The sequence below is a fragment of the Coturnix japonica genome, chromosome 3 (genome assembly GCF_001577835.2).
Source record: "Coturnix japonica isolate 7356 chromosome 3, Coturnix japonica 2.1, whole genome shotgun sequence".
Classification (NCBI taxonomy): Eukaryota; Metazoa; Chordata; class Aves; order Galliformes; family Phasianidae; genus Coturnix; species Coturnix japonica.
The window spans coordinates 15,287,671-15,311,170 of NC_029518.1; the positions used below are offsets into that span (position 1 = coordinate 15,287,671).

Here is a 23,500-nt window from a genome sequence, read left to right on the forward strand (position 1 = left end):
CAATGTCTTTTGAAAATATTTTATGTTAAAAATACAGGAAAATATTTCTTGTTCGAAGAAGAAAAATATACTGCATGATGCCACTGGTCTAGGTATGTTCGGTAGGTGTCTGTGGCTCCATAACCAGTCACTGGAGTGATGACCCAATTTGGCAGCTAATGGTTCTTTTTCAGCTTCTCAATCATTTATCAAAGCCAGAATCATACTGTGATAAAACAGAAAACATGAGACCAGCGTATTACTGAAGCACATGCAGGTAGGAATAGCACTTGATTCTGTAATAGAAAGTCAAGGCAGCTATGGTACTTGATTTATTTATGAAGGACTGCAGTAGAAGAACAGCAGTTCTTCTCTCTGACAGGAGGAAACCCCATCACAGAACACATCAGGTTTTAACTTAACCCGATGAACTTTATTTCCTCAAACACAGCTAATAAAATAAACTTGGTCCAACTCTAAATAAGCCGCTTACTCTAAGTGCTAAAAATCACGTAAGTCTTTATGTTGCGTTTATCGTTGTTTTGAGATTAAGAACTAGTCTGACTTTTCAAGTAATGTTTGATCAGAAAGAATAAAGGTATGTGATACACATGCAGCTGGCAGTCAAAATATATCACTGAGGCTTAGCAGGATGCAGGAAGATAAGACAATTACGAACATCAGCAATTATACTGGCAGAATAGAGGAGATAAAAATAGCTGGCAGACAATTCCTTTGTTCTCTGAGAGCAGTTTTTGAAACTAACCTGTAAAGGTACATGAAGAAACAGAGCAGATGAAAGCCCAGCTTGATCATAGCTTCTTTCATGTGTGATTTCAGTTGTCCTCGGTTATGGATCTCTGTGGGATCAAATACCCCCATGTTTCCACTTGGCACCATAATGAACCTGCAAGAAAAAAAAACCCACCAAGAACAGAAAAGTAGAGTTGTTAAAGCACTAGGGAGTATCAGGGGATGAGAGAGGAAAGCTTTGCACAGAAGGGACTGTCATCCAAAGTGCTGTTTTGCAGTTAAGCAAAAGGGAGCTCTTTCTAATTTCTATTTCGGTCTCAGGATATTGCACATAATTCTGGCATTACGATCCACAAAGAACTGGAGGACAAATAGCATTAAAGCATTGGCCCAGCTTCCTCTGTATAAGTGGGAGAGTTTCCAGTTATATCCAATGCCAGTGCGTTTTCATTGCTGTTTGTGATTACTCAGTGTTAGGAAGAAAACATCTATCCATGGTGAACAGATGTATTAAAGGAAAGAGACTGGGGGGGAAAAAAAGAAGAATTAAATGCCTTAGTTACAAAAATAACCCAAAATGTATGTAGGTCATCACAGATTCCAATAGTCAAAACAAGATAAGACAAAGGATCTGCATATTATTTCTGTCTCTGGTACAACTGTGCTGCGTTATCTCAGCAAAGACATAGCTTTCACTTTTAGGTTTTCTTTATAAGCTTAAAGAATGACAACAACAGAACCTCCTTAGGACACTCTCCCAATATTACAACATTCACTTAAAAGGAGGCACTTAGATACAGCACAGACTTCTTCAGTGTCAACACTGTTATTTGGATTGGTGTCCTCATTCTGGAGTAGAATAATTGAAGCCTTTCTACATTCATGTGCAGCAGCATTTACTCCAGAAATTACTTCTTGAAATACTGTAACATACAGAGAAGATTCAAACACACCCACCTAGTGCTGGAAGTTTGCAGCTCTTGGTAACAGGTTTAGACTTCATCTGTTCCCACTTGATCCCAGCTTAGTCATTGACACCCCCTCCTTTTACTGTGTTCAAACTATTTAACAATCCACTATTTTTCTGACTACTGTAGTATTTGTCCTTTAAACAAACTGAAGTTTTACCCCAAGTCACCAGATTCCCTTTCTAATACTAAACATACTTGTTTTTAATCCAGCTGCAGCACCTTCCTATGGATGAGACCATCCAGGCTGTCAGCGTGGATGAAATCCTCAATCCTTAGAAATGAGGCAGGATTAACAGTAGAGGCCTAACTAACATTTTGACATGCTCTGTCAGAATAAGCAAAGTATCACAGAATGGCCTGGGCTGGAAGGCACAAAGAGGATCATGACACATAGTAATACTATGCTCAGCAGCAGATACCAAAGGGAACATCCATCAGTCATTTGGTACAACAGCCTTGCACAAGCACACAGCTGAACACACAGGTGGCCAAACAAAACTATCTCCATGTGGGCCTTTAAGCAACACTCAGCAATTAACCACAAAGCAACTGAGAAACATTTGAAATCTTTCCTAGAAGCCCTTTGCAGAAAAGACAATTACGGAGTTGGAGTACCACAGAACAATGAGGATAATGAGAAAGAAGTCTTTCGTGAGAGCTACAAAACCCTGTGTTTTATTTAACCAACAACCCAAACTGTCCCTGCAAACAGTCAATCCCAGCAGGTGTGTGGAAACAAGAATTACAACTAACTTTTTCAGCCCTACACTTTTGGTCTGTTAACAGCCTGCAGCACAGGGATTGATTTGCCACAAACCCATATTCAGTTTCATCAGCATAAACACCCCTTAGGACTCAATTCTCTGCACATCAAGTGATATCACACCGATATCACTGTATCACTATGATACAACACAGAACATGTTTGAACCAACCAGCCCAATGTTGCCACATGCAGAGCTCTACTGGGAAGCAAACCATTCCAAAGCAGCAGACAGCTCAGCGTGCAATGACCTGTAGCACTGACAGCTGTTATAAAGAGACCAATCTGGAAACCTTTCCAAGCCAAAGGATTTTGGACCCCAAAATTCTATTAGATAAAGCAAGTGAGAAGAAAATGAACTATACACAAAGGTGGGTGCTGGGGATAACCAGTTGGATGATTTTATAGCCACCAGCCAGGCCATGGTACTTTCGTGCTGGTATCATAGGTACAGAATGAAAGACAGTAGCAGCTGTGGCTGCAGCAGTACTTCATAACCCCAATTAAAACGCTGTTACATCCTACAAACTTAGGAACTGTTCACAAATCACCATTTGTCGATGTTGATTTAGAACCTGTTAATTAGAAGGAATGCAAACAAAGGCCAAAAGCTTCATGTGCTTTACTCTGCTGTGTTTCTTCCAGTGTTAATTGCAAAGAAAGGTGAGCCTTGGTAGTTAGATCTGTGGAGACTCTTAAGTGCTCAAGACTGTTAAGTGCATTTCATTAAGACCTACTACAAGCTGAACTACTAAGAGCGAATGAAAAGCACACAAAATCCTTTGCACTTACCGGTATATATTCCATGTTGCTATTGGCAAATTAAGGAGGAAGATGAACCAGTGCAATGAAATAAGCATTAATACCGTGACAACAGCATGGCCAATCAGCTCAGGGATGACCCACTGTAGAAAAAAAATAAAGAAAAAGGTGGAAAATTAAGTTACGTGGACAAACATAAATTGTTTTCTGAAATAAAGACCTGCATCATTCAATTCTAACCATATCAAACTGGGAAAACTCACATGTGATTTCATCACAGTGTGGGGAAATTAATACCTTCAATCAGATTCTACATGAGTAAGCCAGAAAACATGCCCTAAGGTACTAAAAGAGAGGTTCTATATTTAACACGGTGATTTCTAGAATGAAACACTTCAGCTGTTCAATCACATCTGTATTATACGGACATTAAAGAAAATAAGAAAGCATGCAGTGCTGATATGAAATCACTGCAGAGAACACTTGATGCAGGAATGAAAGAAGCAGATAACTAAAATCTGCAGACACAGGATATACAAACACCTTCAGGTGTGGTATAAGAACGTGGACCAATATGAAAACAGACAAGGGTAAACTGGGTCAGATGGGGACCTGACAAAGACAGGCAGACTGAAACAAAGGATAAATGCTTTGAAAAAGTATTGCCAATCCAGGTTCTTCAGGTATACACCAGCTTTTGTAATTTGTGATGTGGAGATGACAGCTAGTTTTGTTAAACCCCACAAAATGCAAAGAACAGTCATTTACTTTATTGAGTTTTGAACAGCAAGATCTCGCGTTAATGTAGTCGCATTCCAAATCTGATAGTGTAATTATCTGAAGTTAGCGATAAGGAACAACTGTGCCGTAAGTCAGAACACTCAGACACTCAAAGGACGGGTTCAAGCTGGATATCAGCAATGGGTTCTGCCCCAGAGGGCGGTGGACACTGAACACGCTGGGGCTCAAGGGTAGTTTGGACACTGCTCCCAGACATAGGGCTGGGATTCTGGGTGGTGCCGCGTGGAGCTGTGTTGGACTCGGCAATGCTTAGGAGTCCCTTTCAGCTCGGGATATTCTATGATCCCACGTTTCCATGCAGGTCGCTGTGCCCTCAGTGCACATCACCCTCCCGCAGCAGATCTGCCCCAGGCACGTTTCCATCAGCCCCGCTCAGCCCTCCTTGCTGCAGAGGGTTAGGCCGCGCTTCGCTATCAACCTAAATGACTTTATGGCAGTTTTCCACCGGTACCTACTGGACAAAGTTCAGCTCGACGCCGCAAGCAGAGCAGGGAGGGAGACCCGACCATTTCAGCATTAAGACCTGGGAGCACGAGGGGCAGAACGGGGCACACACCCCGTCCTGCAGGTCGCCCTCCACAGCCCCACAGCCCCACTGTGCCCCGTGTGTGTTCCAGGAGCTCATGGCCCCGCTCAGGATCCCCCTATTCCCGGGCCTCACCCTCCGCAATGCCGGGCCCGCTCCTCCCGCAGCCCCTCTCAAACCTCCCCCACAGAGCCCAGCCTCCGTCGGCCGCGACCCCAAACCCTCGCGGCTCGGCCCCGACCCCACCGCAGAAGGATACGAAGTATACGGAGAGGAAGATGAGCGCGCAGCAGTCGATAAGCGAGAAGATGAAGACCACCGACTCCATCCCGCTGACCTCCCGGCCGCCGTACGCCCCGCCCGGGCCCCGCAGGCCCCGCCCCGCCGCACGGCTCGCCGGGTACCGGAGTCCGGCTGCCTTTAGGGCGGCCGTTCCACGCGTGGCGGCGATGCGGAGCCGGCCGGGCTCCTTCGTGGACCTGAGGCTGAAGCAGCGCGTGAAGCAGGTTCGTACGCGGCCCTTCCCCTCAGCGCCTTGGAGCGGGTCGGGGGCTGAGGGGAGAGGCCTTGTCTTGTTGTACCGTCGGTTCTGGCTTCCTGCCGCCCTTCTGGCCTTAGGGTGGTGCTGAGCCTCAAACAGGCAGATTCGGAGCAGCCGCTGTGGTGAAGTGAGTGATCAGGGTCTGACTGGCCTCACGATGTGTCTCGTTTCAGTACCTCGCGAGCAGTAAGTGCGGCCATTATGTGGATATCGGGATCCTGGCCTCTGATCTGCAGAAAACCTACAGGTGAGAGGGTCGGTGTGGTGGTATTCCACGCTCGGGATGTAAAACGTATCGTTTTGTATTTGTGTGCTGTCAGAATTCTAATCTGAAGTCACTTTCTTTGTCAGTTGTTGAGGTTCATTGTTTTCCTCTGCTGATATATCAACTAACTTCCATTGTTTCATGATGTTAGTTCTGTAATTCATCTGTTACTGATGCAGATGCATTACAGCATCCTCACCATACAGAGCTGGGAATATGAGAGAAAATAGCACTTGGGTGCAGGCTGTAGGACAGCGAGAGTTCTGTAGGACAGCGGGACAGTCAGTCCTACCAAATTATTTGCCAGCTGTTTGCATTGTAGGGAGAAAAGTTGTGTTCCAGCAGGTCCTGGATGGATGTGGGAGTTAAAGGGAGGTGGAGAAGGATATTATTATATATATTCATTTATGTTTGCACAATCTATTTTTTAATGTCTTGTTAGAGAAAGGGTGATAGAACAAGGGGAAATGGCTTCAAGCTTAAAGAGGATCTTTAACACTGAAGGTGGTAAGGCACTGAACAGCCTGCCCAGAGGGCTGGTGGTTACACATTCCTGGAGACTTTCAGGGCCCTACAAGGGCCAGGGCCACTAGTGTTACTGTGATATAAAATCCATCGTGCTCACCTGTATATTCTGTCTCTCTATAGCTAAAGAAGGTTAAGTAATTTTTACTAAAGATCCACTTAGAGACCAAGATATCCCAGTGTTCTTTTCATCCCAGTGGTTGTCCTGTTCTGGGCTTAAGAAAAAATAATTGTGAGTTCAGGTTGGTTCTTAATAAGAAGTTGTGTAAAAGTTTGGCTGTCGACTTAAAACAACAAGATGTCATGCATTGTGTTGTTGTTTTTCTTTTCCAGTACTGAATACGGACGAAGAAAACGAAATGCTTTCAGAATACAAGTTGCAAAAGGTAGTTCTGTCAGTGTTACGTCCACCGTGCCAGAGTTTTTGGTTATACTTTGGCTGTTCTGTTAACGTATTTAAACTTTTCCTTCAGTGTTTGGAATAATCAGCAATGAAAAGAAAAAAGAAGATTTAACAGCTTTAGAAGCTGAACATTTGGCAAAAAGAGCAAGGCATGAACACAAGAGAAATGAGTAAGAAGAATTTTTACCATTTGATAACTGTAGCACTGCCCTTAATATTTAGCACTTTAAAGCTTTTTGTCTCTATTATTAAGGTTTGGTAGTTCACAGGTTATAGATCAGTCCTTAAATTCCTCTAGGCTTGTCTTCCATGCATATGTTAAAGAGTAGATCATAATTTCTCTGCTGTAGTAAATGTATGGCCCTGAATTACTAGATAATCCTTAAGGCTTCCTGATAGTTTTCTATGTGGTTAAGTTCCTTTGTTTTGTTTTGTTCTTAATCTTTAATGAGTGTTATATATATTATCGAAATCTGTGGGAGAAGGCTACAGGAGAAGCTATTCTGAGTAAACCACCACTAGCATTAAGGCTGGCATTAAGATTCCTAACTCCTAAATTTATGCGTGGTCTCATGGAAGGTTGTGTTTTCCAACCTGTGATAAACATCAAGGATCTTAAGAGCAATTAAGACATTGTGATCAGAAGGACTAATATAATTCAGCAGTGACTTACAGTAGCTTCCCTTGTGCTAGCCTTGGTGATTGTGAGGTTTCATGGTGAACTGGATCACATTGGTGCCACATCCCTGCCTATCTGTAGGACTGTCTTTCAGCCAGGATACTGGGTTGATCCAGCTCATTGCAGCAATGGAAAGAACGTGTTTTTAGACTTTTCCCAGTAGTAAATTTAAAATACAGTTTGTTTCCACTCTTTTCCTGTGTTTCTTAATTGCAGGGAACGATGTTCTGAAAATTGCATTTGTTCTGTTTTGCACGTGTCTCTTTTTCAGTTTTTCTCTGATACATTACGTTTTTGTCTTCTTACCATGTAAAGGACTACAGGAAGTTCCACAGAGGATTCAGAGGATGATGATTATCCGGAAGATTTAGTAAGTTGTATTAAATTATGATTGCTTGTATTTATGTAACATGTGATTGTGTTTTGTAAAGTGGCAGTGAAAGATTAAAAATAGAGCTTAAAAGTGGCTAATTTCCAACAGTAAAGGAAAAAGCTGTGGTGGGGAAGCACTCTTTAAGAAAGCACGATGGAGGCCCAGAAGAGTTGGCCATCGAATGATTGAAGTGATTGACGGAACTGACACAGCTGACTATTACTGAAATGATAACTGTCAGCAAACTAATGGGTTGTCTGGGGGTAAATTGTAAAGGGTGTTACCTCTTCAGCCAGCAGGTGTAGTTTTGTCTGCAGCCGTTTGAGTTGGAATAGAGTGGGATGGAAGGTATACGGTTCCTTTTTCCAGTGAGGTTAATACTGACCGATGCTTATGGAATATGTTTCATTGGCCTCTTAATATATATTGCCCAAATTATAACCTGTTTATTTTCTTTTAAAATACATGAATTTGCAGTCTACAAATCATATGAACAGTTCCCTGATGACCTTATACAAGAAAGGAAATCCTGATTCTGTTCCAGCCACTCCAAAAAATGAACCAATGGAAACCTCCACTCCTGGGCAAACAGCACCTCAAACAAGCACCCATTCACCAGCATCTCAGGTTGAAACACGCATCACCAAAGGTGGCTGGTTCATCGATAAGAATCCAAGTGGGAAAGACTTTTTCATTGACCTTTCTGAGGATGGGGAAGGAGATGAGAAGAAACCGATTTCTGAGGTATTGTATTTTACAAACCCGGTGTGATTTGGGTAGTAAGTATGACTACGAATTCCTATGTAATTTAACAGGCTTCCAAAGATGGATACTATGTCCAAAAGGACTGTCTGTCTTTGTGGATTTTTAAAGTTACTTCTATTACAAATATACATGCTTTGTTAAATGTAGCAGAAATCTTAAATAGAAGGGAAGATTGGCTTGAGCCTAGTAGAATACAGATTTTTAGCCTGGTTTCTCAAGAAGATGAGGCTTAGGCTGTTGTTCTGTCATGTCAGAAGTGATTTTTGAATCTTCTGGCAAACTTTGGTCCAAAAGTTGATGACTTTCTTGTATAATTCTGGGGGAAGATGTAGTCAGTAGTGGGGAGACCCCAAATTAGTGCCCCTACTGAGGGAAAGTTAAGTGGAACTTAATTGTTATTTATTCCGCTTGCCAATGACCAGTGTTATTAGTCAGCAAGTATGTTCCTTGCTGTAGCCACAGCATGTGGCCTCCCTTGGTCAGTGATTAATTTCACTGAGTTTGAAGAAGTTTTTTGAGTGGATGAGTATTGGGGAAGCTGGAAGGCTTGGAAATGTATTGATGTGTAATGCAATTAAAAATAGATGGTATTTCCTATCCAAACCTACTCCTTGCTATGTGATTTTTCTCCATGTGTTTGGTTGGTTTTTTTGTTTCTTTGGTTTTTTTCTCCCCCAAAATCCCTTTGTTTAGCTTTTGGAAGCTCTGTTTATTTGGGGGAAGCAACATTTAATTTTATTTTGTATTTTATTTTAATGAAGGAATAACTGTGTTTACAGCTACCTTTTGATTAATTTAAAAAAAAAACAGAAGGCAAAATCTAAATTTAAATAATGTGTATGTTAAGCCTCGTAGACATTGTGATGTTTTGGTCTTTAAAATATTTGCAGGAATTCACGGACTTGCTATATTATTGTTTTTATACCCTAGAAATCAACAGAATTTTCTGTCTTGGAAAGTGAAAAAAAGAAGACAAAGGGTAAAAGGGCAAAAAGGAAAAAAGAAGAGTTTCCAGATGTAGATGAAGAAATTGAATCCATCTTACTTAAAAGGAAAGGTGAGAAGTTATTTTTGGCATGCTGCTGTAGACAGAAAGATGGTGGTAGGTGACCATGGAACCCATTACTAGAAAACTATTTCTGATGTACAAAGAAGTGATCTAGAGTGTGTTGTTAATAGGCTTAGCCTTTATGTTGCACTAAAACATATTCCAGGCCTGTATGTGCTACCAAAAAGAATACTGTTCAATGTACTTAGCTAACTGTTGAGGCTGGGTTCTTTTGTTTTATATTAGTAACTTCAATTATGCTTCTCTGAATTTGCGTGACTTCATTTTTTCTCCTGTACAGTTAAAAGTAAGGGACCAGAGCTGTTCCGGCCATCAGTGAAGTTTGAGGATGTAGGAGGCAACGATGAAACTTTGAAGGTTAGTTTAAGTGTTGATTAAAACATGAAAAATGAGAAGTCTTATCAGAATTAATCTGTGTAGCACTAAGAGTAGTTGCTTATGCCAACAGCAACAGAGTTGCTGTTCTTTTTTTTTCTCCTTTGATCAATTTTTCTGAGAGCAGTCATTAATATAATAATACTACGTTAATAAATCGAAGTTCTTTTTGTTTTAGTCTGTGTATAATATTAACATTTTATAATACTATTTTATTTTTTTTCAGTTTAAATGGTGATCTCTCTTGTTTTTGTTAGGAAATATGCAAGATGCTGATACATGTTCGTCATCCTGAAGTCTATCTCCACTTAGGTGTGGTTCCACCTCGTGGTTTTCTTCTACATGGACCTCCAGGATGTGGAAAGACACTACTTGCACAGGCAATTGCTGGGGTAAGATAGCTCTAAATTTAGCTTTTTCCTTTCTTAATTATGTTTAGAAAGAGAAGAAATAATTCTCTTCCATCACAGAGTAGGTCTTTTCCTCTATGATATCTCTTTTCCTCTGCTTGTTCTCTTAGTCCAAGCTACATTCATTTTCATTTCCTTAGTTTAAATTCCATCTGCGTCTGTTCTTTATGGAACCTCCTACGAAGAGGGACAGAGTGTTTTGTGTAAATTAATTGTGCTGAGGCATTCCCAGGATTGCAGTATAGGCACAGGTAATGGGAAGGCTATACGTGGAAGGCACTTTTAGTTAAAATTACCATAGCAAACTTGGCTTTTGTATTCAGTACTATTCATACAGCAACATGTCTTAAAACTGTTTTTAAATTGAGGTTATTAATTATCTTTTTAAAAGGCACTTTCAGGTTTATTCTTGAATGCAAAATCTTCAGGTGTAAAAGAAGTTGTACTGGAAAATACTTATCCATTAGGACAGCCAGCATTCCTTCCCTTTGGCAACACTGTACATTGTTTCTTGTCTCTTTCAGGAACTTGAGCTCCCAATGCTGAAAGTGGCAGCAACAGAGATGGTGTCTGGAGTTTCGGGAGAATCTGAGCAGAAACTGAGAGAATTATTTGATCAGGCTGTGGTAAGACACTCGTTGGAGATAACATCAAGTTGTTTGCTTCTTTCTTTGTAAAGGTTCACACTTTGATGCTGTGGCTTGAATTTGAGTGAATTATTAGTGGCAGTCTTTATACTGCTGCACACAAGCTACAGAGTCTTCATTTCTGTGACCAGAATTCCACTGTACTGTCATTCAGTCACAGACCACAAAGGTTGCCATTCTCGACTCTTGACAAAAGGTAGTTCATAGTATCAATGCAATGGGAGCAATGGAAATTATTCACCTATTTGGAGCTGCTTGGAATGGTTTCTAAAAATTAAAAAAGCTGTGCAAGCAGTTTACTGTGCTTTTTTTGTTACAAGTTTTTATTGCTGTTTTTGCCTGGCTTTGAATTCGAGTTAAGGATTTGGGCCTTAAGGCATAAAGTAAGAAGTTTGGGACAAGTATCAAAGAGCAGAAGTGAAGTTGCATTTGAAGTCTTGCTCTGCCTTAATATGAATATTAAACACACAAGAGAACTGAGCCGCTATGTATCAGACATTCAGGTTTGCAATGATAAAACACTCTTGTGATAAAGATGCAACTTTCAGACATCATGAGAAACAAAGAGAACCAGAATGAAATAATCGTAATTTGAATGAAAGCAGATTTTCTGTTAATATGGCTCATGTTTTGTTCCATGAGGACAGTTCTCTGTTTCTGATCTCTGAGAATATTCTTGTTTTCTAACTGCTCCTTTATTCTGTGTTTCCCAATAACTGCATGCAAATGCTTAAACTACATATAAAACGGTGCTAAATAGGGCAAAGTGCTTAATTTTGAAGCTGTTGGATTATATTTCAGGTTTCTACTAGATTTTGAATTTCAGAAAGCCTTATTAAGATGTTGTTTAGAACACAATTAAACAAGTGATCACAGTATTTAAAATTCAATACCTTTTGTGTATATATAATAGTTCATAAAATGTTGCTATAAAAGTTATTTTTAATAGATGAAATGCCTTGTAGAAAATAGGCTAAAAATAAAATCTGTTGCTTTTTCTACTGTATTCATTTAAGTGGGTTTTCCACTTGGTTTTTCTACTTAATATTTCTGTAGGGAAAAGGGCCGTTCCACTGTGTGTTACACATGGACTGTGGAATCTTTGTAATGTAGTTGCTTTTTTTTGGTCCTTTGTCGATAGGAAGAAAAGGTGAATGGCAGCTAGATGGCGCAGTTAGTACCTGATAACACTGAATGCTTGGGGTTTCAAACGCTACTTTTCTGACTGGGAATTCAGCCTTCTTTAGGCGATGATTCAAGTATTCTCCATAAGTGTTCCTTTGCGCTATAAGTGCTTTTTCGTAATATAATCTTGTGTCAGTTAAATGCTGTTCTGTTATTGTTTTATGTTAGTGTTGGCTTTTTATGAATACAAAGCACTTGAAATGCTACCTGTGTAATTTTATAATGGTTAATAATTCTTGTTCCTAGCTCAATGCACCGTGTGTCCTTTTCATTGATGAGATTGATGCAATCACCCCAAAAAGAGAAGTTGCTTCAAAGGACATGGAGCGGAGAATTGTTGCCCAGCTCCTAACTTGTTTGGATGGTCAGTTTGAAAAACCTCTAGTGAACTAAAATCTTTGTAATTATCAGTCTGAGTATCTTCTTTTTTTCATTAGTGACTCGTGGTTACTTTAGTGGAGATGGTGGTAATAATTTTTCATGTTTTGGCACAGTTTACCTGTGTGTGAGGGGGGTGGGAAACTTCTAATAAGTCCAAGGGGATCTTACTGCATTATTTTCACATCCTCTCTGTTGTGTAAAAAGACTTGGTGGGAGAATCTGTCAGATATTGTTTGAAATGCATATTTCTGCTGAACTGTGTAAAAGACTTCTTCTGGATAGTAGAAATAAGGATTTACAGTATCCTAGTATGATTATTGGATACTTTGTGCTGTTCTGAATATTACTGCATGTGGCAGAAGCAGAGTAACATATATATAAGAATAAAGGTGGGAAGATGGTTATGAGTACTAACTTTCCTTCCTGCCTTTAGACTTGAATAATGCAGCTGCCACTGCTCAAGTCCTTGTTATCGGAGCAACTAACAGACCTGATTCACTGGACCCTGCGCTGAGGCGAGCTGGGAGATTCGATCGAGAGATTTGTTTAGGGATACCAGATGAAGCAGCAAGAGAAAAGTATGTGTGATAAAGCTTCTTCATTATTATTTAAGAAAAAAGTAGGTTTACAAACAAATTGAGGAAAAGTGCTTTTATCATGCTTAGTTCTTTTTGTGCCTGCATGTACATATGTATCAGCACAAACTAAAAAGCACGTGCATCTTTAATGTGTCTTAGTACACTGTGTGTCTTAGTAGCTGTGCCTACATTTTCAGTGGTTTTCTTTTCTTACATGCAAATTCCATTTTAGCATTATATTAATGGGTTATGTATCTCCCTGCATAACTATTGAATTAGGAACACAAACTAAGTATAGCGCGTTTTTTAGTCCTCTTGAGGATACATTTTAAGAAGGCCCAGATTCTTCTGTTCTAGTTCTTGTGGAAATAGAGCAGTCCAGGCTTTAAGCCAGGCTGCAGTCATCCTGCTGTGTGTTACTGGCATTTTTTACTCAAAAGATCTGTGACCCTTAGGTTAGATTTTAAAACGTATATTTGTTTTTCATCTTTTTTTGTTGCTACTGATTTCCACAACAGCAGAAAACACATAAAGAGAAGTGTAAAAGCAGCTATGGCTTATCTTGTTGTCAGAAGGGAAGTAAAATTAAAGGATAAGTTACGCTAGCTCAAATAACCTTATTTCTGGGTTGAGAAAGCAAACCATTTTGCATGGAGCATCAATAATGTCATTTGTTATTGCCAGCACTACTGCCATTCTTCCCCCTTTTCATCCCATCACTGCAGATATATAGCTCTGTAATATCTGCGTTCCTCTCCTTGGTTGTGGGAAAACATGCAAGTGGTTAGAGGTTGAAACTGATTCATGAGAATTCTGATTCTATGGTGTTTCTAATATTTGTGTTAAAAATATGATATCCCTCTCTGTTTCAGAGGGTGTGAGTTGTGAATAGATAAGACGTTGTGTTTGAGCAGTAGAGACTGTGCACAAGTTGGAGCATAGTTGCATTCTCACATGTTTTTTGTTTTGTACAGCTGATTTATTCATGTTCCTTGAGTTATACCCTTACAGGAACTACTTATTTCCTCCTTTTCTGTTTTGTTTTGGGGTGTTTTTGCTTGTGGATTTGTTCCCTGTATTAAGGCAAAGGATCATATAGAAACAAAGGAAAGGTGTAAGGAAGCACAGCACTTAGCTATCAGTTACATGGAGCTGTTCTGTATTAGTGGTGAAACTACGTAGGCTTGAGTAATTTTAGCTCTTGGCATAAGAATGAGGTAGAAACTCCTTTTAGCTTGTTTTCCCAAATAAATAAGCCTTGTACAGTCAAGTTGGTTCTGTTTTTTGGTCACTAGCTTGTTCCCACTGAATGATGTTAGCTGGTTGATAGAGCTGTTCTTCATTTATGCTCCAAAAGGAAATATATAGCATCCTTTTGTGGCTTCCAGTTCACTTACTTTCTAGCTGTATGTAAGCTGTACACACTGCACTACTTCAGTTCATGTGGGCTGAAGGAGACCTTGAATTGTTGCTATTTTTTTCATAAGAAAACTTACAAAAGACCACTTCCATCTTTATTTTGCTGTTCTTTTTTTCCCTTCTTGATCAGAATTCTTCAGACGCTGTGTCGAAAACTGAAGCTCCCAGAGTCCTTTGACTTTCTTCATTTAGCACATCTGACTCCAGGTTACGTGGGTGCTGATCTGATGGCACTTTGTCGTGAGGCAGCTATGTGCACAGTGAACAGGGTCCTGATAAAAACTGAGAAGCAGCAAGGGAAATACATGCAGGCTGGAGGAAACGCAACTGAAGAAAGCATGGGAATAGAAACAGAGATCCCGGTGAAAGAGAACGCCAAACAGCTTCCTTCTAAGGTATTTGTTCTTCAGAATGTCAGTCTCTGTTGTCTTAACACTGAACTGTTTTACACCTGTGAAAGCCTTTGCTCATAAATCCTTAAACATCTGTGGCCAGTGTAATGTTAAATTTAGGTTGAAGTACATCAGTTTGGAAACCAGAAGCTTAGCTCATAATGGCCTGTGACGTGCTGGGGACAGTGAACCAGAATAACTTTATAGGTTTTTGGTTTTATTGCTCAAAATTTTGAGTATATTGCTTGCTGTATGCATTACATGCAGGATTCCTAAAGATTTGTCTTGGAGAAGTTAGTGTTTTTAAGTCCACACTGCCATCAGATTCTGGTTTTGAAGGACTGTCAATGAATATTGTTAATGAAATTAACAAAAAGCAGTGTAAAATCCTGCAGAGAGCCTTTGTGTTAAAGCAATGTGGCCGTACCGCATACTTCCCAGCGTTTCCTGGGGCCTGATGTAACTACAAGAAAAGGGGGAGGGACACGTAGTAGCTGCTTTTATCAACAGCACTATGATCAAAGGAATTATTGAGGATAAGGAAGTCTAATCATAACAAAGCCATATTTTGATAGCTGGCGGGACGTTGACATAGTCTAATACAGGGTATTGTCATTAAAACAGTAGTATTATATTTATCATAGAAAAATAAACATTTAAAACCCTTTTAAAATAATTCGCACAATTCAATAAACAAATCTGTTGGTCTCAATTATTTCATAGTTTCTCTTAATGCTTCTGTTAGAAAGAAGAGAGAGGTCTTAACAGAAAATATTGGGCTCTATAAACATACATTGTAGTGAGTTTCCGGACCATCTTAGTTGCAACTGATAAAAAGTGACATGTACATGATAGTTTGTTTTACAATTATAAATATTACAGCTGGAGAATGTATTGTTCTAAAAAAGCTCTTGGAAAAGGTTCCAAGCATCTTAACTTGTGCAATGTTTTCTCTGTGTTTCTCTGTACCCTAAGGAAGAATTACAGAGACTTCTAGATTTGCTGAAGGAGCAAGACCCCTTGCCCGAGGAACAGCTACAGAAGCTGTGCATTGAGATGAATGATTTCATTGTTGCACTGTCATCAGTGCAACCCTCTGCCAAGAGAGAAGGCTTTGTCACGATTCCTGATGTGACATGGGCAGATATTGGAGCCCTGGAGGATGTTCGGGAGGAGCTGACCATGGCAATATTGGTATGTGTTAATGTTGCTTTTGATGTTTTTTTGGTTTGTTTTTTTTTGCACCTCCCCTGTGCAGGATACTATTTATGTATGTTTGTTTGTTTGTATTTAAGCTATAATATTTGGGGGGTGGGGGGGAAATACCAAAACACTGAGACTGCTTAATAGCCTTGCTGCTGGTCATAGCATAGAATCCTTAAGGCTGGAAAAGACTCTAGGATCATCTAGTCCAACTGTCAGCCCATCCCCACCAAGCCTGTTAACCCATGTCCCTCAAAGACACATCTCCATGGCTTGTTAACACCTCCAGGGACTTCACCACCTCCCTGGGCAGCCTGTGCCAGTGCCTCACCACACTTATCTCTGAATAATGATGCTTCTCCCATTCTGGGGGGTATCTATCAATGCAAGATAATAAGATGCCAGTTGACTGGCTGAGTTTATTCATTTAACCTGTAAAGAGTTAGAATAAAGGACTTGCTTGTGAATGAATTTTCTTCCAGCTGTAACTGAAATGTTGGCTTTTTGACCATGATAACTTATTTCATAGGCACCTGTGCGGAACCCAGAGCAGTTTAAAGCTCTGGGCCTGACTACTCCAGCTGGTGTTCTGCTTGCAGGGCCTCCTGGGTGTGGCAAAACACTATTGGCTAAGGTAATACATTTTTCTGAACATCTTCAAAAATAATAGGTGAAGTTTTTGTGGGAATGAGAGTTTGGATGATACTGCCAGAAGTATCATGTCCATTAAAGCAGAAGTATCACTGCCCCCTTAAAGAGAGAACACCTTAATCCTTCAACCTCTGACTCTCTATGCAGTGATACTTCATGCTGTTTTCAATAGGTGGCTGCTATGGTATTTTCCTTTTTAAGGTTTTTGTGGTTTTCTGGACAGAATCAAAGAACACATGAAAAAATGATTTTCTCTGTATATGTCTCTTTTGATAGGCTGTGGCAAATGAATCTGGGCTGAACTTCATATCTGTGAAGGGTCCTGAACTGTTAAATATGGTATGTGCTGATCGTTGTGCTTTTGTTAGAAGCAACAGAAGTTGCGTTGTTGACCCTCTGTTTAAAATGTTTATTAGTGATGTTTTTCTTGTGAAATGGAAGAAGTTATCTGGGTAACTTAAATACTTCTTGGTTTAAATTGTTGTTTAATGTGTTAGTAGGCAGATGGAGCCTTCTTGGGTGAAAGAGAATTTCTAAATGACCAGCTACAAGCATTAGTGCTGTTTTATTCTGTTATGAACTTCAGATATTCATTGTGTTTTACTCCCATTATTTATAAACAGATGAAGAACAACAGGATCTTTAATAAGATTGTACTTGTTATTTCTCATCATCAGAAAGATGTCAAGTTAGATTAATTCCTTAGAAAGTATAAATTCACTTAGAGTACTGGGAACTGTCAAAAGTGAGCTAATGACAACCAGTTCCCATGTAAATCTAGCCCAGTATTGTGTTTAAAACTGAATTTTTTTCCAAGCAAGATCATCATGGCTTACATTGTTTCATTGCGATTTGTCACTCATTTTAGTATGTTGGTGAAAGCGAACGTGCTGTACGTCAAGTATTCCAGCGTGCCAGGAATTCAGCCCCTTGTGTTATATTTTTTGATGAAGTTGATGCTTTGTGTCCTCGGAGATCTGACCGTGAAGTGAGTCTTAAAATATTTCCATCAATAAACTCTCAGTTGTATCTTCTTGAGGCACTGTGATAGCAATATCTTATAAGCATTTATTTGAAGTTGTATAAAGCTCAATACTTCTGTTAACATCTATGTTGTAAAAAATACTAGATAGAGAATGTGACTGTCTACCAGCTTGAGAAAGCCACAGGAAAAAAAATGAATGAGTGCAGTTTAATACCATAATTAATTTCTGATCAAATCCTCTTGTATGCAACTGTAATGCTGGCATGAAGTGTGTACAGATATTGCCATCAATGACTTTAACAGAAGTTAAATCTCCAGTCTGTATGAGAGACGAGGTCTGATCAACTGTTTTGAGTTGAGTCATAACTTATCTTACAGATTTGCATACTCTTTTTCCTCTAAAAGACAGCCAAGCTGAAATGTTAAGACTTGACTTCTAGAAAGTCCTGAGCTGGCGGTTTCCACAAAGCCTTAAAAGAGAATGTTAAGTATTAGCTAGCACAGTAGGCAGAGGTGATAGCCAAGGAGTGGAACAAGCATGATCTGGCCTTGCTATGTTTCCTTTCTGTAGCAGCAACAGGCAAAAACTGGTTGTGTAGATCACCTTGTCCTGCTCTTCACAGCCACTCTGAACAAGCTGAGGTGTTGTCTGGACAGAGAACTGCTGTCTTTTGCCAGCTGTAACTGTAACACCAACTGTTTGGTGTTTCTACTGACTTCTTGAAGCCTGTATGCCTTTTCATCATCTCTCCTACTTATCTATAGGCAAATCTATATTTTTGTATGTTTAAAATAGGAATACTTAGAACAGCATTGTTCAAAATCCTGAAGCAGTTTTGCTGCATATCTAAAACTGTTGTTCTTCAACTCCAGGGTTTGTGTTGTTTTTTTTTTTTGTCTCCCAGCTCTAGGATGAAATTCAAGTTAATCTATTGATTTTGGTCATAGGATCTTAGTACTATGAAGTTAATATTAAACTCTGAGTTGCTCCTTCCCAGTGAAGACAGCTGCAGGAACTTTTCAAAGCCTCAATAATGAAAACTTCGGGGCATTTTTGTTGAGGTAGAAGGGAGAATAGTTAGTACAATTATCCACGTGTATTTAAATAAGTCCTTCATTTTTAATGGGGAAGAAAACTTTGCCAAGGGTAATCTTTACAGCAAGCATGGAGATAACTTGTTTCTACCCCAAATTTATGCTGTGGATATGAAGAAACTTGAAATGCATCTGTATTAAAGATGCTAAGTAGAAGCTTTTTTAGAGCAGTATTTCTGTGTGGGGAACGAGTACATCTTTTGTTTCTTTTATTTTAAAATATTGACATTCTCACAGTTTTTGTTTTCTGTTTGTATGTTTCTTTGTTTGGGTTCTGTTTGTTTTGCCATGTTTCTCCTTCTGAAGTCAGGTGCCAGTGTTCGAGTAGTTAACCAGTTACTCACAGAGATGGATGGTCTGGAGAATCGCCAGCAGGTTTTCATTATGGCTGCCACAAACAGGCCAGGTGAGGACCCAAAAACATAAGCAAAGGAGACATAAGAAATCAAACATTACTTCTCTTGTCTGGCAATGACATGTTCTTATATGATTTTGAATTTAGTAATTAGCCTTGTTCTGTACTTAAAATTACAATATGCCATCAAATTCAAGCATCTCCTGATCGATATATTCAAATATGAAGTGCATCTAATCAGGGAATTTGACCAAAGAGTGAATACTAATATCTGTGCTACATGGTTTTAATTTTTCAAGTTCTCTGGAGAATTTGAGTCCCAGAAGTTCAGAATTGGGCTTTTCTTCAACTAACAAAGTGACATGAATTTATTTATAAGATGGGAAGCATAGGTCTGTTGTGAATTGCCACATGAGCTTTGCTTTGTCAAACTCTCATTACTGCAGCTTTTGAGTTAGTGAGAGTTGTATCAGTTCTCTGAATGCAGGTCATGCATTCGTTTCCATAAAAAGTGGCTGGACACATCTTTAGCCTGGATTACTAACTTCACATTGTTGGACATGTGGCAAGTGCTGTTTTTTCAACATGTAAAACAGAAACAGTATTTTCCGTATCAGTACTGTTAAAGAGCTTTTGAATGGAGAATTTAAGTGCATGGTGCTGCAATACAATCCCTATTGAGAGTTTTTGTTTTGATTATTACAATTTATCTGTTGTGTAAACCTTATAATCTCATCCTAATACCCAGGAAAACTTCCTTCTGCAGAGAAACACAAAAGCAGGAAAGCGCATTTGTGCCAATAGCAAGACAAAGTGTTATCTAACACTAAGTATAGAAGTACAGGAAAGATATTCTTGTATGGGCCTGCCATGGCAGTCTTGTGTTTAATCCAGCCAGATGAAACATGGTTTAAATTTGTACCTCATCTTAAAAGCTGTTTTCTTTTTTCCTGTCATTCTTGTCACATTCACAACAGCTGGTTTTTACCTGCATGGAGCATCTATGACTAGAGGAATCTATCGGGGGGGGGGCAGGAAATAGTTTATACTCAAGAAAAAAAGTAGTGAAGCAGTTTCCTAATGTCCAGCCTGAATCTCCCCTGCCGCAGCTTGAAACCATTCCAAGTAGTAGAGCAAGTAATACCTTCATCATTTAAGTCATTTAGAAGCATTATCCAACCTGATTGTGCTGAAACATGGACAGGAATGACAGGAATTCAGGTCTTTCCCAGATTATATGTCCTCTTTGTGTCTCTTGTTGTACCAGCAGTGCTTAGTATTTATATCCCGATCTGCTGTTTGTAGAGGTTCTGCAGGGAGACCTGTGGTGCTGAAAGGCTGCTTGAGATTTCTATTACATTTAAGTTTTAGATGCTTTTCTAAACACTTCTGTGATAATTTGGTTTCTTCTTCAGACATGATAATATCTATAGTACATCCTGGGAAAGAAATTCTGTACTTTGGAGGTCTATTTCATGTTTTCATGGTCATCTTATGTTACCCTTAATTACTGAAATTAATGTCTAGTAGAAAAGCAAACAAAAAGTAAAATTAAGTTTACATGTGAGTAATTATGATTGGCCCCACATGCTTGTGAATTAATATAAAACAGTGGCTTTCATGCAGATTTGCAAGTTTAGTATAGGTAGAGGTTTTTGGTTTTTTTTCTAGCAGAATAAAATGAAAAGCTTTTCCTTCTTATACGCTGTTGTGAAATTCCTCAATAGACTCTGCTAGGTCTGACAGGAAGAAATGTTCTTCTACTGTTCAAGGAGAGTTGTCCTTGTTTGTGACCAGATGAAATAGTATTTACGAGCCATATTTGACCAGATGTAGCTTAGCTGCGCTGGGTGATAACATCTCGTCCTGAACAGAAATGAAACTATTTCAGTCAGATGTCTGAATACTCAGAGCTTCACACTGTGGCATAAACTTTTGGATCTCTGTACAATTCCCTCCATATATTACTTCTCATGCGTACATGTTCCTAAGGGTATATCTCATTTCTGGATTGTTTTTGTCTTTTTCAACCCCTATCTAAGATATAATTGACCCAGCTATCCTGCGTCCCGGTAGACTGGATAAAACACTCTACGTTGGATTGCCACCTCCTGAAGATAGATTTGCTATTTTAAAGACAATCACCAAGGTGAGTATTTGGAAATGAATTCTTACCTCGAACACTGGTAGAATGATGTAAAACAAATTAAACCTTACAAAAGAATTGCAGGATCCTGTCCCATGGAGCATTTTTAAATATTACACAAAGCCATGAAAATACACCATCAGCCACATCTGCTGCTAAATGTACTCTAAGGGATGATAAATCTTGAGCAACGCTAACCTGTTAAACATAGAAGCTGCTGCTTTTATAGTCACAATTTAAAAGAGATTTTTAATTAAAAGATTCCTATCTATGTGAGTAAAGGGCCTGTAAGTGTTTTGTAAGCATTTTGAAGGAGGAAGGAGGTTTCCTCACATTCAGTAATATGATTCAATGGCTCCAGCTGTATTTATTCAACACTTCATTGTGACACTTAGAAGGAGACCAAGTATTCCTTAAAGAGGAGAAAAATATTATAAAAAGATAATAACTCTCAGACTTCCATAAGCATAAAGTGATGGTATAGGCCGTAGTTAATGCTGTAGGAGAATTCAGGAAGTTAGGACAAATTCAAGTCATTTTTCAAACATACTGTAAGGAATCACTGTTTTATTTTGCAATTTATTTCAAAGGCTTTGAAAGTTATTTAAAATTTGGGCTTATAAGATTGTTTTGACTTAAACTACTTCCTTCTTCTGGAAGAAGTGGGTGGCAATGGTCAGTCATTAGGCTTTCTGAACAGAATGGAAGGATTCTTCGATTGGGACATTGTGTACCTGCTCTTTGTAACCATCAGTTACAAAACAAGTTAGTGTACCACTAATTAATGATTTTAGGAAAACAATGCAGCAAATCTTGGTTCAGGACTATGTGGGAGGAGAACACGGTATTAAGACTTATTTCTGTCGCTCTCAAACTTATCACTCTCACAGCTATGTATGGTCACCAAGATGCACGCATCCAAGTGGAAAGGGCAGAATCACAAGATCAAAGCTAAGGACTTCCGAGTGTGTTGACCTCACTTCATCTCTTGGCTTCCTCTTGACTTGCTGTTAGAGAAAACTGTTGTCTTGATTCTCAGAATCCTAGTTCAGCTGCCATAAATCTTGGTGAGGTTGCTGCACATTGTACTTTTCTCTTCTTCTGAATAACTTTATGGACACAGTCTGCACGACACAAGAGGAGTGGTACATCTGATGTGGTAACCTTGTCATTATCCTGTTATCAGGGCACAGATTTTCTATTGACAAACAATCTTTGCTGTGACCTTATCTGATTATGGTCCTCCTTGTTATCATAAACAACACATTGCACAGTGTTTACCAGCTTGATTCCTGTCTTTAGTTATCGATGCATGTTATTTTTGGAATGCCAGACATTTCCGTGCGTACTTAATTCATATTAGTTGATGTTTTGGCTACAAGTCTTTATGTGAATAAGTGAATAAGATGTTAAGTCATTGATTCTTTTTCTCAGTTTTTAAGTAAATGACCATGAGGATAATTAGAGGGCTATAGCACCTTTTCTATGGATTGTTCAGCCTGGAGAAGAGAAGGCTTTGGGGGAGACCTTTTAAGTTGCCTTTTTGAGGGCCTACAGCAGTGATGGGGAAGGGCTCGTTATAGGGAGCGTAGTGATGGAATGAAGGTTAAAGGTTTTAAGGAAGATTCAGTTTAGGTGTTAGAGAGAGACATTATTTACTCAGTGGTGAGGAACTGGTACAGGATATCCAGAGAAGCTGTGGTGCCACATCCCTGGAGCATTTCAAGGCCAGGTTGGATGAGGCCCTGGGCAGACTGAGCTGGTGGGGTACAGCACCTGCCTATGTGTAGTGGAATTGCAGGGTCACAGCCTGAACCAGTGAGTGAGCTACGTGAGTGCCTGGAGCAGCAAGGGGGTCTGGAGCCGCCCTACTTCCATGCAGTCTGAGTCTCCATGGGTTCCCACTTCTGCCTACCCCTTCTCTCCTGCAGCCCAGCTGTACAAATGGGGGAGGGTCACATTCCTCATCTCATCCCTTTCTCCAAACTGTTACCAGGAGGGGTGAGTTGATTCTTTTTGATATCTGTTCCTATAGCACATGATTCTCAAATGAAAGCTCTGTCATTGCCCTCATTTGCCCTGCACTATGACTGGGGTCAGGGCTGGATGATCTCCCAACCCAAGCTACTCCATGATTCTGTGATTTTTAAGATGCCAGCAGAAAGAAATGAGATACATTCCATGAGTGAATCTTCTTGCTTACTTCCGTGACGAGAATGGTGCTGTTCTTACTTCACTACTACTGCATTTATAGAGTTATAGATAGTAGAGGAATACTTGCACAGACAGTATTGTTGAAGAAAAACCTGGATGCTTACAAAGGCAGTGGGAGGAGTAGAAAAGGGAATCACGGGAGCAATGGGTTGCAAAGAAAACAGCACAGATGGAGTTTGAAGCTCTGAGTTTTATTTCAGATAACTTGTACAAATCAGTCATTTTCAAGTTGCATATTGCTTATGCAAGAGGAGCATGTCTTCGCCTGCCTAAATTCCCAGTGTACTGA

General features: G+C 39.6%; 2 protein-coding genes across 2 annotated transcripts in view; one reads left to right on the forward strand and one right to left on the reverse strand.

The window, feature by feature from the left end:
- Positions 1-4,923, reverse strand: CNIH4 (cornichon family AMPA receptor auxiliary protein 4). Its single transcript, XM_015857167.2, has 5 exons — positions 4,815-4,923; positions 3,997-4,065; positions 3,259-3,371; positions 746-886; positions 1-205 (listed from the first exon to the last, which is right to left on the reverse strand). Exons 1-5 carry the CDS (start codon positions 4,881-4,883, stop codon positions 178-180), a joined length of 420 nt encoding a protein of 139 aa, XP_015712653.1. The 5' UTR covers positions 4,884-4,923; the 3' UTR covers positions 1-177.
- NVL (nuclear VCP like) overlaps positions 4,797-23,500 on the forward strand; it is a 24,372-nt gene continuing 5,668 nt past the window's right edge. The window contains exons 1-19 of the mRNA XM_015857163.2: positions 4,797-5,061; positions 5,270-5,343; positions 6,220-6,272; positions 6,360-6,459; positions 7,284-7,338; positions 7,819-8,085; positions 9,037-9,163; positions 9,456-9,532; positions 9,808-9,942; positions 10,485-10,586; positions 12,039-12,156; positions 12,607-12,751; positions 14,301-14,565; positions 15,538-15,756; positions 16,295-16,399; positions 16,693-16,755; positions 17,285-17,404; positions 18,803-18,902; positions 20,894-21,000. Of these exons, the coding sequence (XP_015712649.2) occupies positions 4,834-5,061; positions 5,270-5,343; positions 6,220-6,272; positions 6,360-6,459; positions 7,284-7,338; positions 7,819-8,085; positions 9,037-9,163; positions 9,456-9,532; positions 9,808-9,942; positions 10,485-10,586; positions 12,039-12,156; positions 12,607-12,751; positions 14,301-14,565; positions 15,538-15,756; positions 16,295-16,399; positions 16,693-16,755; positions 17,285-17,404; positions 18,803-18,902; positions 20,894-21,000 (2,460 nt within the window). The 5' untranslated portion in view covers positions 4,797-4,833. The remainder of the gene's footprint in view (positions 5,062-5,269; positions 5,344-6,219; positions 6,273-6,359; positions 6,460-7,283; positions 7,339-7,818; positions 8,086-9,036; positions 9,164-9,455; positions 9,533-9,807; positions 9,943-10,484; positions 10,587-12,038; positions 12,157-12,606; positions 12,752-14,300; positions 14,566-15,537; positions 15,757-16,294; positions 16,400-16,692; positions 16,756-17,284; positions 17,405-18,802; positions 18,903-20,893; positions 21,001-23,500) is intronic.

What these genes read in the sequence shown, in the direction of transcription:
- CNIH4 (XM_015857167.2), bottom strand. Translation starts at nt 4,883, where the DNA reads ATGGAGTCGGTGGTCTTCATCTTCTCGCTTATCGACTGCTGCGCGCTC. An exon ending in GCTGTTCAAAACTCAATAAA is followed by an intron (nt 3,372 to 3,996) that starts GTAAATGACTGT and finishes TTTTTTCTACAG; the next exon opens with TGGGTCATCCCTGAGCTGAT. An exon ending in TTCTTCATGTACCTTTACAG is followed by an intron (nt 206 to 745) that starts GTTAGTTTCAAA and finishes GTTTTATCACAG; the next exon opens with TATGATTCTGGCTTTGATAA.